Raw genomic sequence first — 18,618 nt, forward strand, 5'->3', positions numbered from 1 at the left:
TAAAGCAGCAACTAAATTCGTGTCCTTTTTTTTTTTTTTTTTTTTCCTTTAATGGCGAAAAGAAGCACAGATTTCCCAATGTTCTTTGTTTATATCGGTTCGGGTGCTGGAAGCTGTCTGACCATGAGCTTTTTCGTTGCGCCTGTTTCATGCAGAGCACTCGGGATGTTTTTTAGTCTTGTATCTTAAAAAATATATAGAGAGAGAGAATGCTTTCCCGATCATCTTGCAATAGGTTTCTTAAGAACCAGATATGCAGGGAAGCTTTGGGGATTGGATGGTGAGAAAAGCAGACTGGAATGTACAAATAAACCCAATGCAAACTGAAAACAAATTGAACAGAGGAAATGATTATGAAAGAAGATGAGGGAATTAACTGGTCTGGAAAGAGCAATTTTAAGGTCTGAATTTTTCAGATTTAATGGCCACACATAACAAATTGAAAGGAATTAAATCTATTCTTTTACCTATGTTTTTTTTTATTCACAACCAAAGAACACAGGCCCTCCTGGGTTTGTCGGTCAAGTGCACATTCTGAGGCATTTCAAAGGACAAGTCAGCTTTGGGGTGCTTTCCTACTTTTTCCATAAACTACAACCAGTTTAATTCTGATGGAAAACAATTTAAAATTTACTTCTGGTTGTAGAAAAAAAGAAAAATTTTAAAATCCTGACAGTTAAACTATTACCAGATTCTAAGGGGTTATTTTGATGTAAATAACCTACTTGCCTGTGAGCACAGAATCTGGAAGTTAGAGGTCCTGGTGGCAAAAAGACTCTGTCTGGTGGTGACAGAGCTTTGTGGGTCTGAGGGGGTCTGGAGAGGCTCTGAGCCTAGCTTTGGGTTTGTTGTATCCCTCTCACTCTCTTAAAACAGTAACTCAAGATGTAAGTAAAAGTGTTTTCATTTTTTATTGATCCCACTAACATCTTTCATTATCCAGCATGTAGCCACAGCAAATTATTGCTCATTTGATACCGAGAATTCTATTGACCATCGCTTTCGTTGGAGAGAGAATTCTAACTACTCGGCTTCTCTGTAGTCAGAGCTGAGGACATTCCTCGGCTAAAACCCAAGTAAATTGAGCCCTCCGCCTCCAGGAATTGATGGAGATGTGTTCATTACATTGAGCCACATGAACATGCATAGAGATCTGCTTTTTACTCTGCCTGCCTTGCCCCCACTCATGCAAAAGGTCAGCCCTTTGGAACAGCTCTGCCTTCTTAGAAGGCTGGGCATTCAGTTTCCCTCTCCTGGATCCCTTCTGGCAACTTCTTTCTAGCTCTGGCCAGGGTTAAGGCAAGGGAAATGACACAATGAAAGCCTGCTGTTGTGATCAGTCCTGTGCTCAAAACCACCCCAATGTGGACACCGATGGAAATTATTACCCCCGCCCAAAAAAAAAAACTCCTAAAATATCCAGATGAGTGACTTTATGGTCTCGATATAATTTTCTAAATTAAATTGCCATCCCCTTCAAGACCCCGTGTCATCAAAGAGGGCTAAGTACAGGAGGAGGGAGCTCTGAGTTCAGCGTCTGTTCTCTCTTTAGTTGGCAATGGGCGTCCAGCCCCGAATGATAGCCCGGGCGACTCCCGTACTTGGCCAGTGCCTGAACGAGGAGGTCCCCCCTCCCACCCCGGCCCGGTGAAGGCCTGACCTTTGACCCTAGGGCTAGCAGCTCCAGGGCACTCAAGGCTGAAGAGGGACGAAGGTAGGAAAAAGAGGCTGGAGAAATGGTCTGGGAGAGGAAAGGAGAGGCCAGGTTTGTTCCCCAAGAAGCTAGTGGCTGAATCTGGCTTCACGCCGAAAGGAACCGAAGCTGCCCTACAGCAGGGGCCACCCGACGTCTCAACCCTCGGGCTGCCTTCCGCCTCCCCAGGGTGGCTTCCTCGGACCTGCGTGTCTGGACCCTTGCGCCCTCGCGGCCTCCCTTTGGGCGTCTCCATGAAAAGTGCCCCGACTCGAGGGTGCGCTGACCTGACACTACCGGGGCGAAGAGGGAGACGTCGAGCCTGGCAGCAGGTGGGGCTCAACCACTGCTAGCCCGCCGTCGGCGCCCAGCCGGGCCTGTCACATTTCCCAATAATACGTAATCCACGGCTGCTACCCCATAAGCCCTCGCCCCCAAGAGAAGGCAAGGACGACCTTGGAGAAGCCATGCCCGTGGGGACTCAGTGGAGGAGATGGTTTGGTTGGGTTTCATTTCCACAACCACCAGGAGATAAGTGCCCTCGGTTCCAGAACAAAAGGAGAACCAGTTAACGACTTTAACAAATGAGTCGGCGCGTGCAGCCCGCCAAACAGCTCCAACTCCAAAGGTGAAGGCACAGTTGGGGCTCTAAGGGATCCGCCTTGGCGGTTATTTTCCTAACGGTGCTAAGTGTGCGTGAAACTGTTCGCACTCTCTCGAGGGCCGCGCTCCATGAACCCTCACGCGTTTGGGAGCTACTTTGTTCTAGAACAAGGTGGTAACGGGGTGGCAGCATGCCCTGTGCACGCTGGACTCTCACCCAAGAGCAGCGGCCTAGAGATGAGAGTAGATTCTAACTCGGCTTTTGAGGATGGGGGAATAGGGGAGGGGTATTTACGCTGAGATTCACACAGTGGATTTTTAGTTGCTGTTGTTTTTCTTTTTGTTTTTAACGTAGATAGATAACCCCGGCGTTGGTGTAACCAGCGCGCACGCCCAATGCAGTTGTGTTCCTTGAATGCGCGCCCCACCGGCCACACTTGGAGAATCCAGCCCACAGTGGTTTCGGAAACCCCATTTTCCTGATTGCAGCCCAGGCTCTGGAACCCCGCGAGGCTTCCAGGGGAGGGAGCCCCATCCGGGCCAAGTAGTGGGTCAGACACACACACACACACACACACACACACACAGACGGAGGCAGTGCTTTGTAGGATCGAAGATCCAGGGTGGCTGGATGGGGATCTGGGAGGCTACGGCTGAGGGAGGCCCTGGCACTGCCGGAGTTGTGCAACCACTAAAGCAGTGCAATCCTGATAATTATTTTGGGAAAAAAGACCTGGGACCTAGGTTTGAGCTAAAGAGGGTAGGGGCAAGTGACAGATGACTGAACATTTCTTTGGAACGAGGGAGAACTGAGAACTACCCAGCTGGCCCGGCGTTGCCGCAATCTGGACATTAGGAAATATATTCTCCTCGCACACACAGCAGCACACATCTCCTCCGATGGCAAGCTCACCCCTGCCCAGGGAGCCTCTAGCTCGGCCACTGCACCTCCCAACTGCTTTTTCAGCCTCCTTCAGGTTTTAGCAGGCAAATGAAACAAGAAGAACTCGATAGTAAATTATTTTATTCAGACTTCTGTCTTTTTATGAAAATAAAAGGCAACACTTTGTCATTTTTAATCATATAAGCAGACAATAAACCTAATTTCGATATTGATTTTTTCCAGAATCAAGTGATTTTGTGCACTGTCTGTTGTATTTCCTTTCTGAGGAAGGGCCATTTGCTGGTAGATTGTGTGGCTCTAAGACTTCACTACATGTAGCTGATTGTGGACTTTGAAGTCAAGTAGCTGAGAGGGGGCTCTTCCTGGGTGGCAGGAAGTTTGGTTTTTGTCTGATTATCTAGATAATGGTTTCAACTTGGCCTCGCCTGGTGCCCTAGGACAGATTTAAGGCTCAACTGGTGCTTTTAGGAGTTATGGCCTCAGAAATTCACTTTAATTTTTTTCAAAATCAAAATCAAATAAACAAAAATAAAAACAACAACCCCAAAAATCTTGATGATGTCAGGGGCTTAGACAACACCATGAGGAGCATTAGCAAGGGGAGTGCGCTCTCCCAGCAGCCCCAAGTTCAGGAAGGGGCATGACCCTGAGCTGGCCAATCTTGGACTGCTGCAAAGGCCCAGCGGAGAAGTGTCAGGGGATGCCAGTTACTGCCAAAGGGTTCAGAGGCATGGATGATTTCTCCGAATTATGGTGCTCTCTTTCTTTTTTCAAAAACAAGACTATATTTGATGTTGATGCCAAATGGAGTTGGCACCTCTCTTGTGAAAGTCTCGAGGTGCAGAGAGATGGGCCAGGCCTCCACCTAGCTGTAGAAGGAAGAGAAGGAGGGAGGGAATGAGGGGGGAAAGCTGCAGAGAAGAAAAGAGTGAGGTGGAGAGAGGAAGGAAAGAAGAAAGATGAAATCAAGAAAAGGAAGAGGAGGTGGAGAGGAAAGAAAAACGGAAGGAAGAGGGGGAAGATAGAAATAAAAGGGGAAAGGAGAAGTGAAAAGGACGGTGAAGGAGAGGAAGAAAGGAAAAGAAAAAGGAAAAATAGATTTTAAAAGACTAATAAAAAATAAAATTACCCCATCCTTAAGAGGGAAACTGTTTGCTCTATGGACTACCTGGGACTTTTCCCGCAGCTCCGGGTGGTTTCTCCTCCCTCCTGGAACACAGAACAAATGACAGTCCCGAGCATAAATTCAAAGACCCTCAACTCCTACTCCAATCCAAAAGGCTGGACTCAGGGCACACGGACCGCTGAGACCCACCTACTAACCCAGCGTCCGCTGACACCCCCCACACCCCCGGCGGTGAATGGCAAAGGTCACCCTCTCCCCCCTACACCCCCCCGCCCCCCGCCGCTGCTTCCAAGGGCCTAGGACCCTGGCTGGGGGGGGGGGGGAGGGGACCTGGCGGTTCTATGCCCGGCAGAGGGGGATGGAACCTCGGGCCTTCGAGTGACCCTAGGGCTCTGACCTTTTCCGCCGTCCTCCAGGGTCAGTAGTTAACCTTTCGCTCCCCGCCCCCGCCACTCAGTGGCCCTCGGCTAGGGAGAGTGGGTCAATATCTGGGACCAGCATAGGAGGGGGCGGCGCCCAGGCCGAATTGCAAGAGGATGGGGCCCAAACCACCGCGCTCATTCTGCTCCCCACGCCCAGAAAACCCAGCCTCAAGGATCCCTCGCTTGCCCGGCGCTGGATGCCAAGGCCCAGTTAAACCCCGTACCTGGTAAAGAACCCGCTGAGGCACGTAGGAAGAGAGTGGACTTCTTTCCCATTTTTCCTGCCCTGTTTAGAGCAGTTTCTCTTCTTTCAAAGTGTCACCCACCCCTCAGACACCAGCCACCCGTTTGCATTTTGGGGATCTGAAGAGCTTTGGTCAGGTGGGAGACAGTGCAGAGTCAGACTTGTGCCCCCCTCAAGCCCGAAGCATTTAACTCCTCTGTGGGAATAGGTGCCAAGAGAACCAGTGAAGAAATCGAACCAAAGTCCGTGCTGCAGGGCCCAGCTGATTGCCTCACTATCCCTGCCGGGACAGCAGGAACCAGCCTAGCGCCTGCCCCGTTCCACTAACTTCCGAAAGCGCCTGCGACCGGCGCCCCAGAGGGCTCTCCCGGCGGGGACCGGGGGAAGGTGGGCGGCAAACCGGCGGCTGCAGAGGCTGGCGGAGCACCCCCCTGCCCCCAGCTCCCCGCGGCTTGGGGTTTTCGCGGTCTCCCCAGCTGGAGCCGGGGCCGCCAGGAGCCGAGAGCGTTAGGTTCAAATGCATCAAGGCTCTGAAGTCATTCATCCGGTTTCATAAATAATTTTCTTATTACACTTAAGCCCGATTCCTGCCCCCTTCCCGTTTTTATTGCGGGGTTTCAGCGGCTAAAAAGTTTCTAAGTCGGGTGGGCCGTTGTTTTCCTTTTTCCATCATTAACATCTTTAATATAAGCTATCAATAACCCTGTCGTTCGGAGCCGAGTTTCACGGTATTGATCCACGCGGCTATTCATCTCTGCCATGCAAGACACGGAATAATTTTCGCATTACAGTAGCTTGGATTTGCTTTTAATTCATATTTAAAGCTGCAACCGGCTCGGTGGAGCGCTCTGCGAAAGACTAGAGGCGCCTAATTAATAATAAGTTAGAAACGAAGGAAGGCACCGGCGAATAAATATTTAATACAGACATCTATGTCTCTTTGAATATTGCTCCTTTAAAAATTTAGACTTACCAGGACCATACTGTAAGTCTGCAATTTATATTGCAGGGATGATTTAAGAAAGCTATTTTTTCCCTTGAAATACGACACTAAATTATTTACAGTGTTTTTGCAAACCTAAGTTCCTTCATTATACAGCCCCTCCGGTTTGTTCCTTCCAGGTGGAAAACACTAATTTTAAAAATAATCCTAATAAGAATCATAATAAACTCCCAGGAACCACTGTCTGCAATTAGCTAAAGGTGGCAAGGGTGGGGGCTGATTGGCTGGAAGAGAGGAGTATGGGGTCTTCAGCCCTCCGAGGGGCTGAGAGCCGCCCCGTGGTGGTGTGCGGGGGCGGGGGGTTGTTTGGAAGAGAAAACAACAAAATCCAAAATCATTGGGCAGCGACTTTGGGCATTCGATGGTTGCGGAAGAAACAAAGTTTTAGGTAAACTCAGAGTCCTCAAGGGGACTCCAAGAGGGAGGAGGCTATGATTGGGAGGGTCCCAAGCCCTTCCCCTTACTCCCCATGGGGGGAAAAACAGAATTTTTAGAGAAAAGCTATTGAAAGCCAGGTCTGGATTCCACGCTATCCAGGAGCTGCCAGTGGGCCAGAAAAGATAACAAAATTCAAGTGGGTCAGAGTGACTGAAGATGGACGAGGTTTTGTGTGAGAGAGACTCGGATTTGTTTGCCATATTGTTAGCAATATTGATTTTTTTTGTTACTTGGATTAATGTATGTTAAACAGGGAAATGCAGGCATTAGTCAAGTACATTATAATCATCTATTGTTGAGACCGACCTTTCTCAGGTGAGTGCTGGAGGCTCAGGACTATGAGGCACTTCCAGGGGCTCAAGACCATCCAGGCCCAGGTAAGGGCATCCGAGATCCCCCAGGGTCTGGCAGTGTAGGGAGAAGACAACCTCAACTCCAGCTCGCTCTCCCTCCCCCCTCCTTTTAGAATTCCAGGCTTATTTAACCAACCCACTACCCCGGTATGTCTGGCTCAATCTGTTGCTGGGTTAAATGATGATTAGAGAACTTGAGAGGTGGAGGCATTCTTGACACCCAAAATTCCTCACTGCCCCCCCACGCAACTTCCCCACAGCCTCCTAGCCCCGCCTCCAGGTCTATTGGCCCTGGTGACTATCTCATCTACCCTCTTGGGTCTCGACCAAGAGTCCCCAAGGCTGGGGACTCGCACATGCCAGTCGGTGGCCTGAGGCCTGGAGGGGAGCACAGCCCCTGCGCCTACACAAGTTCATGCATAACATGCATCTACACCGTTAGGCCTGAAAAAAAGATACGAGGTGGGGAGGGAGACGCCTGGAGACCCTCCCGGCCCCGACTCAGGACCTTGGATGCTGGCCCGGCCCTGAGAAGCGTGCCTCAGAGACAACGCCCCTCCCCCCCCATATCGGTCCCCAAGGTCGTCTTCCCCTCACCCAATCCCAGCCCCCGCCCCCCACGCCCCTAAGGCCTTGTCGCCTCACCCTGCCATTAGGGGAGAGGGGTTCTAAGGTCACACGCTCTGCTTTTCTTCCCAACCCCCCTCCCGCGCCCTGGGTCACCGCATTTGTGGGGCAAGATACCTTCACGCACGAAGGTCCCGCCGCATGAAGGTGAAGGTCTTTTCCGAGCTGCACCGACGCTGAAGGGCTTGCACAGAATCCCTTGGGCTTTGGACGGTTCAGAAGGGGGCAAGAGGGTGAACTTCAGGGTTAAAGGGCGGGGATGGGGGTGGGGGAGAGACTTCTGGGCGCCTGACGACTCCATAATCCTTCGCCGGAATGGCGCTCGGGCAGGCGCTCGCCCAGAGCCGGAGGGTCCCACAGCCAGAGGCTGCATCTCGTGCCAGCCACGAGGGTGAAGGGATGAGGAGGCCGAGACATGCAAGGCGGACAGGGCCGGATGGGCAAGAAAAGAAGGAAACGTGTGGAAAGTGTGAAGGGGAAAGGAGAGACGAAGGTTGGGAGGGAAAAAGGAGGCTCGGCCTGGAGAAAACACAAGGCCCGGCGCAGCCCGGTAGGGAGGCACGAGCAAGGGATGGGGAGCCCAGAACACCGGCGTTTCATTTTTAAATCTTCTAGGTGTCTGCGGGTCAAATAAAGACAAGGGCCGTAACGATTATTCTGTTAAATCTATGGTACTTGACTTCGCAAACACTAATTGATTAGACACCAAAATGATTTGTTTAAAGAGTTTTCCTTCCCAAGGGCAGCTGCTCTCGGGCCCGGGTCGGCGTTATCCTGCGAGGCTGCGGAAAAGATCGGCCAACGCGCCGCGCGGCAGGCCGCAGAGGCCGCAATCGGCCCGGGGCTATCGGCGCGGGTCCACGCCCCTTCCGCCTCAGGCTCCCGGCTGGCCAGCACCCCACTACCTCCGCCCTTCCTGTCCTCCGGGTCCGGAGCTTGCTGCACCTGGGGACCTTCGTGAGCCGACTGTGCCTTCTGCCCGCCCCTTTTGCTCTGAGTTGTCCACACTTTGGGTCGCTTTGATCTGCTCCAGAGAAAGGACCCCCCTCTCCCTTGCCTCCGGCCTCCCCAGCCTCCAGCCCTGGCATTCTCTACCTCGGCGGCGCGCGGCTAACCCAGAGTAGAGCCCCAGAAGGGAGGCACTGCAAGAGCATTAACCGCCGCCCCAAATCTGGTAAATTCTTTGCCCCTACCACACCCCGCAGCCCGGATAGGTCTCCTTTGTAATATACTTCAACAGTACAAAGATAAGACCAAGAAAAAAAATCCACTGAAGGGTTGGCCAGAGAAGGTCACCTGCCCCGGCATCTAGCTGGCTGCGTCCGCAGCGGGGTCCTGAAGCCAGCGTGTCCCACCTGGGAGCCTTGGACCCCACCCGAAGCCCCACGGCATCAGGACACCCCTTATCCCTTCAAGCGCTCTCAGCTGGAGACCTTGAAAAGCCCTCGCCGAAGTGGGCGACCGTTGGAATGAATCTAAGCGCAAGAGAAGCCGCCTCTAGCTTATCGGATGCCCCAAGAATGGAAGTAACCGGAGATGCTCCCAGAGGGGTCTGAGGTCCTAGAAGCGCTGCCCCGACCGCTCTGTGCACCTCCTAGAACCTGGAGTCCGCTGGGGTTGGCACCAGCTGTCAAAGAGCTCTTCACCAGAGCGTCTTCTCTGGGGTGTGGAGGGTGTGGTTAGGAGATGGAACAAAGGAGAGTGCAAAACACAGAATAAAAAAATATATTGTTATGAGCAAACACCGTAATTTACATTAAAAAGGGAAAAAGGAAACCGAACAGATGAATAAAAAGTCTATGAAGGTCAAAGGTTGATGAAGAGGGCTAGAATAATTGATTACCGCTTCCTTGGTCCCCATAAAGTGGAGAGAAGCCACTGACTGATTTTTTTTAACGGTTGTCAATAATGAATCATCAGGCCACCCTCCTGTGAATTTTTTGGCGTTCCATTGTAAGCCAATAGCAATTTTCTGGGGGGAAAAAAAAATCTGCAGAGGTGGGAAGAAGACAGGAGAACCTGGCCAGAAGCACCCAGGACCAAATCCTTCACCCACAGTTATCAAGTGCCCTACTGTGCCAGACACCAAAGAAATGGTTCCTCACCAAGAGTTTAATTCTAGACTTGCTACAGGATTCAGAAATGCTGGTGAGTTACATTCTGAGGCCCTGGCCAAGGAGTCAGACTCTCCGTGGAGCCCTGGGTGAGGGAATCTTCCCTGACACCCAGATTTGCTGTTTGTGCGGTCAACAAATGGGAAGTTAACATTTAATGGCTCAGAGAGGCTAGAAACAGTATTTTGGAACGGTCCTGAAAACTGGGACTGGGCCATATGTTACATCTCTGTTACTCACAAAGAGCACTAAAGCAGTAACTCTGAAACTGATGGAAGGTTCTCAAAGAACCTTGTGTGGCCAGCATTTGGTGGAAAGACCTTATTCTCATTCTCTTTTCTAAGCCTAGTGGGGTCACCTGGCAAGCTCTAGCCCACCCAGCATAGGAAGGATTGCACCTGCCTGACCACCACCAGCAGCACCCCAACATCTACAAAATAAGCAGTCTAAAATCTTTGTTTCCACACTGAAAACATTGCCAACCACAAGCATCCAGTCCATAGTCTTATCTCCCTTTTTCTTAAATATATACATGTATGAAATGGGGTGGTGACTGACATTATTTTTTTCTTTAAGTTCCCTGAAGCTACTCAAAATCTAACCAGCTGACAATGAGCCCTCCCCTCAAGCTTCTTGGCTGTGATAAAGAACTGTACAGTATCCTGTAATCACATACACTAGACCCACTGAGTAATTTCAAGAGACCCCTCCTTGGCCTCTTTAATCCTCCATAGTGCACCTGACGTTATGCTGGGCAGTGGAAGGAGGAAGGGAAGAGAGGGACAAAATGACAAAAAGCTATCCCAGCCCTCCTGTCCTTCCCCCCCCCCCACACACACACACACGCATACATGTGCATTCACCCTAACTAGGCCTAAGAGCATCCATCCCACCCATCATACATTCTTAGTAATAGGAAAGTTTTCCAAGACATTGAGTAAGAATAAAATGTTTCTGAGAAATTACTGCAATTCAGTCAACTACAAGAAAACAAAGGTTAAATAAAAGGAATGAACAGCCAAGAAAGATTAGGGAGATTTGCAAACTCCCCAAGCAAGTTCTGCACTCACATTAGTCCACCATATACAATACTTATCCAGATTTTTACTTCGGCTCCTCCTTTAGGGACCAGCACTGAACCAGGTCCCCTTTTCATGGGGGGTGGGGCCGGGGGGGCAGAGGGAGTTAAGCTCACCTGATCCCAGCCCTCTTCAGGTAGACTCCAGGGGCTCAGCCGAGAGCCTCATATGAAGGAGCGTTTCCAGGATCAAGTCCCTAATTAGTTACACAAAGAGAAAACCATGAACAATTTGTGCATTTGGTGGTATTTACTTCTTTCTTTTAACAAACTGCCTTTGGGAAAGAGAGTTGTCATAAGGGCAAATCGATCACTTCAGGGGGATTAAAATATGGGGGGGTGGCAAACGGTTTAGCTCAAAGTCTGCCTTCTATGTTAACCCATTGTTTGGTCTCATATAAGAGCTACATGCTCTATGTTGTAAGAAATGAGAACAGAAACAATAAGGAGCCAAGAATTCAGCTTCCCACCAACATATTGTGATCCACTAGGCAGAAAATATGTTTTAAGCTTGCATATATGTATGTATGACTAGAGAGATGTAGATACAAGAGTAACTTTAAATACAGTAATTTTGTTTTCTGAGTTCCTTTTTGTCACTGTATTTTTCCCAAAGACCTCTTACTCTCTGGAGGTTTTAAATTCCTAAATATTCATTGTGCAAGCTGATGCTAAGTCGACCCCCATCTCCAGGACCTCCATAGGCATTGTTTGGACAAAACAGGAGTGTCCGTGGTGATGAAACCAACCAGGTTAGCCGATCTCAGGACATGACCACTTTCAAGGAAGGCAGGTAGAGTAACCCACTGGCCTTGACCTACCTTGATCTTGATGTTACCCAGGCGGTGGTAGGAACCTGGGCAGAGATTGGCCTGCTCATGCCTTAGCTGGTGAGAAGTTTCCCCCAAGGATAGACTGGTCCAAGCTTTTGCCTAAGGGACTCAGCCACCACTACTACTACCATTCCACCACCCTGACCTCTCCGAGGTTCTGGGAACATTCCCAGCAGAGACACCGGTGGTGGGCTCCGACCTGGTGCCCCAGGAAAGGAACATACAGTCTGAGTTTGGCCACACACACTTTGTTCCATATCCGAACCCATATACCCAGGTTCTGAGAAGCTGTCCCCCATTGTGACCACCACTCGCCCGGGGCTGAGGCTCGGCGCTGACCGGGTCATAACTGCCAAGGGCTGGACAATGGGCACATCTGTCCTTTCTCTGAGGGATGAAAGCACCTAAGCGGACACGCTCTGCCTTTTGTTACGGTTTTTTTTCCCCCTTTCTTTTGTAAATGAAAGAAAGCCGCGGCATGTGGCGGCCGGGTATACGTCCCACACTGGGGGCCTCCCCACGCGTCCCCACCAGGCCCAAGGACCAGGTTCGATTCCGGATTGGACCGTGATTGTGGGAAGCGAACAATTACGCCCGAAGCTAAATTGATTTTCAAATCTGGAGGCTTCTCGCAGGGACGCCGGGAAGAGGGCGTCCCTACGGGCTAAGAAGAGACCGGCGCGCCTGGTCCACCCTGCCGGCGTCAGTCCTTCCCCCAAGCAGCGGCCTCTTGGTGTTTTACCAGGAGGGCCACGAAGAAACCGCAGGAACAGCCCGAGCCTCGGCGGCCCCACCAGAACCCACGAGTTAACATAGGAACCCACCAGGGCACTCACAAAACACACACACACACGCCGAGTCATTCACGAAGCGGCGCGCCGCCTTAATTATCAGCTGAGCCGGAGAAGGACCCAGGCGGAGGAGGACAGCGAGGTATGGCCGGGGCTGGGACTCTTGGCACTACGCTCACCTCTTCGCAGAGCATGGAAGAGTCAGGGTGGGCAGAGAATTATCAGGGAGGACAGTGGTTGTCGGGTCAACAGCCTCCAGGTTGACCAAGGCCTTTAAAATATTTGCTCCCCTCCCCCTCAAAAGGCCGAGCACCTGAAGATGGGGAGAGCGTGGACTCCCAGAGGCCCTCCCGGGAAACAAGCCAGGGTGGAAGGAGTGATGACACCAGCTGAGGCTCCCCGGGAAACCTGCACCGGGAGGCAGCAACTGGAGAGAGGGGCGATGGCTCTCTAGGCATACTGCGCCACCCGGGAGGCGAGCCCAGCAAGTGCGGCCGGGGGCTGGGAAGAGAGCCCACCCGAGCCAGGGAGCCGAGAGGGGCCCAAGTTTCCCAGGGTTGCGGTAGCAGCCCCAGATCGCACTCCACGTTAGACACTCGCACGTGCGTACCACTCCCCCGCCGCCCAGCGCCTTACGAGCGGCGCTGGGACCCCCACCTTCATTTGTACGGGGACGTCACGGGTCGCGCGCGCGGGGACTGAGGGGGCGGGGCTGATCCGCGCGCCTGCGCGCTGCGCCCGGCGGGCGTGAGGGCGGGCCGCGGCGGCGGCGGCGGAACAGCGGCCACAGAGTCTGCAACAGTAACCGAGCCATGGCTGGAGCTGGCCAGCGGCGCGGGCAGGCAGCAGCCGCGGAAGGCGCAAGGGGTGCGTCAGGGGAGCCGGGGGCCTCACAATTCTAAGAAGGAGAGGGACGTGAGGGGGCCGGGGGCGGGCGGGCTGGGGGCACCGCGCTCGCCCAACGGCGCGGATCCTTTTTGGAAATTAATATTTAAAAAAAAAAAAAAGCCGAGGACGCAGAGGGAAAGGTGGGGGCAAGAGGGAAGGCGAGACACACTGAGAGGGAGACAGAGCCCCACAGTGAGAGGAAGGAAGGAAGGAAAGCAGCAGTCGCCAGCAGCCGATGTGAAGACCGGACTGCATGCGCCCTTCGCCGCCTCTGCCCGGCCTCATCGATGTTGTGTCCGCCGCCCGCTCGCCCAGATCACCATGAACGCGCAGCTGACCATGGAGGCGATCGGGGAGCTGCACGGGGTGAGCCATGAGCCGGTGCCTGCCCCTGCCGATTTGCTGGGCGGTAGCCCCCACGCGCGAAGCTCCGTGGCGCACCGCGGCAGCCACCTGCCCCCCGCGCACCCGCGCTCGATGGGCATGGCGTCCTTGCTGGACGGCGGCAGCGGCAGCGGCGATTACCACCACCACCACCGGGCCCCCGAGCACAGCCTGGCCGGCCCCCTGCACCCCACCATGACCATGGCCTGCGAGACTCCCCCAGGTATGAGCATGCCCACCACCTACACCACCTTAACCCCTCTGCAGCCGCTGCCGCCCATCTCCACCGTCTCGGACAAGTTCCCCCACCATCACCACCACCACCACCACCACCACCACCCGCACCACCACCAGCGCCTGGCAGGCAACGTGAGCGGTAGCTTCACGCTCATGCGGGACGAGCGCGGGCTGGCCTCCATGAATAACCTCTATACCCCCTATCACAAGGACGTGGCCGGCATGGGCCAGAGCCTCTCTCCCCTCTCCGGTTCCGGTCTGGGCGGCATCCACAACTCCCAGCAAGGGCTCCCCCACTATGCCCACCCGGGCGCCGCCATGCCCACCGACAAGATGCTCACCCCCAATGGCTTCGAAGCCCACCACCCGGCCATGCTCGGCCGTCACGGGGAGCAGCACCTCACGCCCACCTCGGCCGGCATGGTTCCCATCAACGGCCTTCCTCCACACCACCCACACGCCCACCTGAACGCCCAGGGCCACGGGCAACTCCTGGGCACGGCCCGGGAGCCCAACCCTTCGGTAACCGGTGCGCAGGTCAGCAATGGAAGTAATTCAGGGCAGATGGAAGAGATCAATACCAAAGAGGTGGCGCAGCGTATCACCACCGAGCTTAAGCGCTACAGCATACCACAGGCCATCTTCGCGCAGAGGGTGCTCTGTCGCTCCCAAGGGACCCTCTCGGACCTGCTGCGCAACCCCAAACCCTGGAGCAAACTCAAATCCGGCCGGGAGACCTTCCGGAGGATGTGGAAGTGGCTGCAGGAGCCGGAGTTCCAGCGCATGTCTGCGCTCCGCTTAGCAGGTGAGCGGGCCAAGGAGCTGGGCGCGCGGGGAGATAAGGTATTGGGGAAGCTGAAGGGACCCAAGGAGGCAGGGAAGGAGAGAGATCTGTGCACGCTCCATCCCGTCCTCCTTTCACCGAGAGGGGGGTCCCTAGGCCTGGAAGAGCCAGAGCGTGGCTCCCGGGAGCAGACAGCCTCTTGCAGGACTCAGTGCATTGGGCCATGTGGAAGGCTCCGGGAACTGAGCAGCGCGGCCTGGGTGATTGCAGAGGAGCATTTGTGCTGGGAGACAGCGCAGGAAGCTCGCACGAACGTAGGAGGAAAGAAATCTCAGCACCTGGCTGGATACGGTCTGTGCGTCGCTTCTGGGTTTGGCACTCCAGGTTTGGGGGGCGAGAGAGGCGACGCGTGTGTGGAACTGCGCGCAGGTGCTGCCGACCAGTATCCCTGGCACATACCCGGGCGCTGTGCTGGAGCGTGCGGGAGCTGCCCGCCAATGTTTGGCTGAACTCGGTGCGGTGACCCCCCTCCCGCGCTCACTTCAGTGGCGCGGGGCGGGGTGGGGGGCTGGAGGATGGGGAACGCACTCTGGGAGTTCCAGCAAAGGTTCCGAAGCCGCGCGGCGGTGGGTGTGTGGCGCAGACGCTCCGTAAGGTTTAGCACGCACTCTGCGCTTGTGACCGGCTGTAGAGAGGGAGGCAGATCGTGCCAAGGTCCAGGTGAGGGCGGCCGAGCAACAAGGGAGCTTCTAGCTTAGCCCAGAGACCGATTTCGCTGCCGACTCGCTTAGGACTTCGCATTTTGTTTTATTCCTCTGCATGAATTTTCGTCCGAATCCCCATGCAGTGGGTGGGAGTGTGAGGGAAAAAACCAAGTCTTCGAGCAGAGGTCTCCGGGCCCAAAACCCCGAGGGCCTGGTGTTTGCGAGTTGAGCGGGAAGGTCTTGGCGGCGCTGCATAGACACAGCGCCCAGTTCCCCCAGCCTCTCCAAGCCAAGGTAAGGGGAAGGCTCTGGCCGGCCGACCGGCGGAGGGGACAACTGACCCCAGCCTGAATCACACGGGGGATTTCAAGCAGATTCAGCGACCCCCTAGGGCGGAGGACAAGCGGAGAGGTAGAGCTAAGGGCAGCCGAGGTTGGACTCGGTTTGATGAGACCCGGGCTGAGTTGATTGACTCCTGGGGTACATGCTGCCACTCCCCCACCCAATCTCAGCCCGGCGCCCTAGCCTGAGTCCTGGCGAAGAAAAAGGTAAAAGCCGGAATGAGGGTTTGTTAATTAACTGATCGCTCTCCATTAATTCGTCCCTGGAGAACGAGAGACAGTCAATCCGCGCAGAGCCGGGGGCACTGAGCCGTTTCACAGTCTAAAATCAAAGCAAGAGGCCAGGGCCCCCTCCCCCACATCGTGCGGGCCAATGAGAAGCTAGAGGGAAGCGGGTGCCGGCGTCCCCGCGAGCCTGCGACTCCAGCCGGATGCGACCCAAAGCAGTCCTGGGGTCTGGGTTCTTGTGGCCTCCCTGCTGGAGCTCCGCACCGTCTGAGCCTCTGCCCCGCCAGGTTTTTCAGTCCAACCCCGCGCTCGTTGGCTCCAAAGTCCCCACGAGGACTCTTGCAGCCTGAGCCCAGAAGCCAGGAGAGGCTGGGGTAAGGGGACGGGAGGGGGGAGGTTGACCGGGTACCCTCTGGGGCCCCCGCAATTCCACTCTCTAGCTTGTGTGCAGCCACCAGATCGCCCCCATCCCATGGGTAGACCGAGACCCGAGGGCAGCCGAAGTTCTGGAAGGGACGGCCGAAAAGGCTATTCCTCTCCCTGACTGATACGCCTATGCCGGCGTCCAGGGTAGTCAGTGCCTTTTCACACGCACACGCCAGCCTCGAGCCCGGCTTCAGGACTTTTTACCGAGGCAGTGCACACACAAGCAGGTTAGTGGGGCTGGGGGGAATGGAGGGAGGGGATGCAAATGGAGAGCCGTCCCCCGCCCCCGTCCCCAGGGAAGCTCGTTCCAAACCCCCCACCTCCTCAAGGCGCTTGCTCAGGACTTAAATGACTCTCCTCCCCCACTGCCTCCTATCGTTCCCTCGAAAGACACTGATAAATTAGGTTCAGGGACGACCCCGGGGCCCTGGAAACCCGCCTTAGCGCCCTGCCCTGTACGAGCGCCCTCTCACCTCCTCGCATGGGCAGCCCTAGTACTGGTACCTGCACACGGGAAGTGCGGTGGGCGTACCCGCCCGGGCTCACGGGACCCAGGAGGTTATCGAAGGGGCCGCTGCCTGGCACCCAGCAGCGCGTAGAGAGTCATGCCCAGCCTTTGGACAGAGGCGCGTGGCCTTTTCCTCGAAAAAAAAAAAAAAGGAAAATCGGTGACTCTGGCGGGACGTGAGTTTGGCGCCAAACCCCCAGCGAACTCTTTATCCTAAGACCCGGATGCGGAGTCGTCTCTCCCATTTTCCTTTCTTTAACTTCATTAAAGGGGTGGGGCGGGCTGGGATGAGCGCGCGTGCGGAGCCAGACGGGATCAATCCCATTACGCAGCAAGAGCCAAGACTTGTTATTAAGTCGCCGAAGAACAACGAGACGTCCCGTTAACATTTTAATTTAGGGGGGGGGGGGGAAGCGAGGCCGTTTCCTGAACCATTCAAATGACCTCTGGTAGGCCCTGACTGCAGGTGACTAAAAACGGATTGCAGGGCATGTTGGACGCAGCTGTGAGACATTGCTCCCTCCTCTCCACTGCCAGCTCCCGTGCACGGAGGGAGGTGCCACTTGCAGCTCTTGCTCGCCGTTGCACTCAAAGACCCCTCAAACTCGTTTCTACCCCATGCGAGGCAAGGCCCATCGCGGTCGGCTCCTTCGCTGGGTAGCGGGAGAGTGGCTTCTTCATGCCCCTCCTGGTACCCCAGGTTCCGTACAGCCTGGTGTGGAGGGTCAAAACCCTCCGCCCGCCCGCGGCAGCCTGTTTGGAGAGGCGCTTTCTCTCCACGAAATTACATCGGCTGGCGGACGACGGGAGACAGGCGGAAATTCTCACCAAATTAACTACCTTTAAAAAATCAATATATGTTCCCTCAATGTAACACTTGCTGCTTCCCCATTAAAGTGCAGCGCAACCAGGCTCACGCTGCGTCTCATCCCAGGTGGGGAGGGTGGGCTTGGGCGGGTGGGTGGGTGCCCCGCCTCTGACGTGGGCGCCTATTAAGACGCGGGGAGATTAGCTTCCAATTAAAGATTCCAGAAGGCTCCGGCCTCAGTAGGGGAGCTGCCAGCGCAGGAAGAGGCTGCCACTGCACACCCACCAGCGGGTGCTGCAAAGACCCAGCAGGCGAGGCCCGGGGTCGGGCAGGGGTGGGTGCTGCGCCGCTTCGACCCTGCGGTACCTGGAGGCGAAGAAACCTCCCAACGGCAGCGCCAGGGAGCCAGACGGGTCTCCAGCACCCGGGACTGCGCCTGTTTCCTGCACGGGATTTGCCCCAGGACCACCCGGGGACCGGGGAGCGTGGGGAGGAGGGGCAGTCTGACTAGGAGGTGGCCATGAGAAAGTCTCGCCCGGACCAACATGGGCCATGTTTGCCATAAGTGGCCTTGCTGCCTGGTTGATTGATAACTAACTGGCTCCCGCGCAAGTCCATTTGCTTTTTGTTAATATTTATACCAACGGGTGACATTTCAACTGTCCCCTCACTTCTCTGGGCCATGGGAGCCAAGCAGAAGGAGTTCGATGCTGGGCCCTGGGAACTCCGCTTCTCCAATCCTCGAAGACTCTGGGCCGGGAGAAAAGCCACAACTGGGCGTGTGGGATGGAGGAACTGGAAGGGTTCCTGGGCCCAAGAGTCGGAGGAGAAGGTGCCAAGTGGACTGGTTCCCCGCCACGCCCGGCGTCTCTGCGGGGCGGTTCTCGGACAGTGCAACTGCTCTCAGCCGGCTGCGGCCCGAACAAAGGGCCCGCGGGGCGCTGCCGACAGCGTCCGCCTAGCAGCCTGGGGTCGATGGGGGCTGGCTGCCCCGGAGGAGAGCCACCTCCGAAGCTTTATGGTAGAGTCCTCCCAGCGTGGCCTGGGGGCCAGCCAGTCGTCAGGCGGAGGCCGAGGAGTT

At 55.0% G+C, this 18,618-nt stretch overlaps 1 protein-coding gene across 1 annotated transcript in view; it reads left to right on the top strand.

Annotated features, from left to right (window-relative positions):
- Window positions 1–13,179: 13,179 nt before the first annotated feature.
- ONECUT1 (one cut homeobox 1) overlaps window positions 13,180–18,618 on the top strand; it is a 34,354-nt gene continuing 28,915 nt past the window's right edge. Inside the window, exon 1 of the mRNA XM_036843251.1 lies at window positions 13,180–14,543. Coding sequence (XP_036699146.1) covers window positions 13,439–14,543 — 1,105 coding nt within the window. The 5' untranslated portion in view covers window positions 13,180–13,438. The remainder of the gene's footprint in view (window positions 14,544–18,618) is intronic.

Source organism: Balaenoptera musculus, chromosome 2 (assembly GCF_009873245.2).
Source record: "Balaenoptera musculus isolate JJ_BM4_2016_0621 chromosome 2, mBalMus1.pri.v3, whole genome shotgun sequence".
NCBI classification, from domain to species: domain Eukaryota; kingdom Metazoa; phylum Chordata; class Mammalia; order Artiodactyla; family Balaenopteridae; genus Balaenoptera; species Balaenoptera musculus.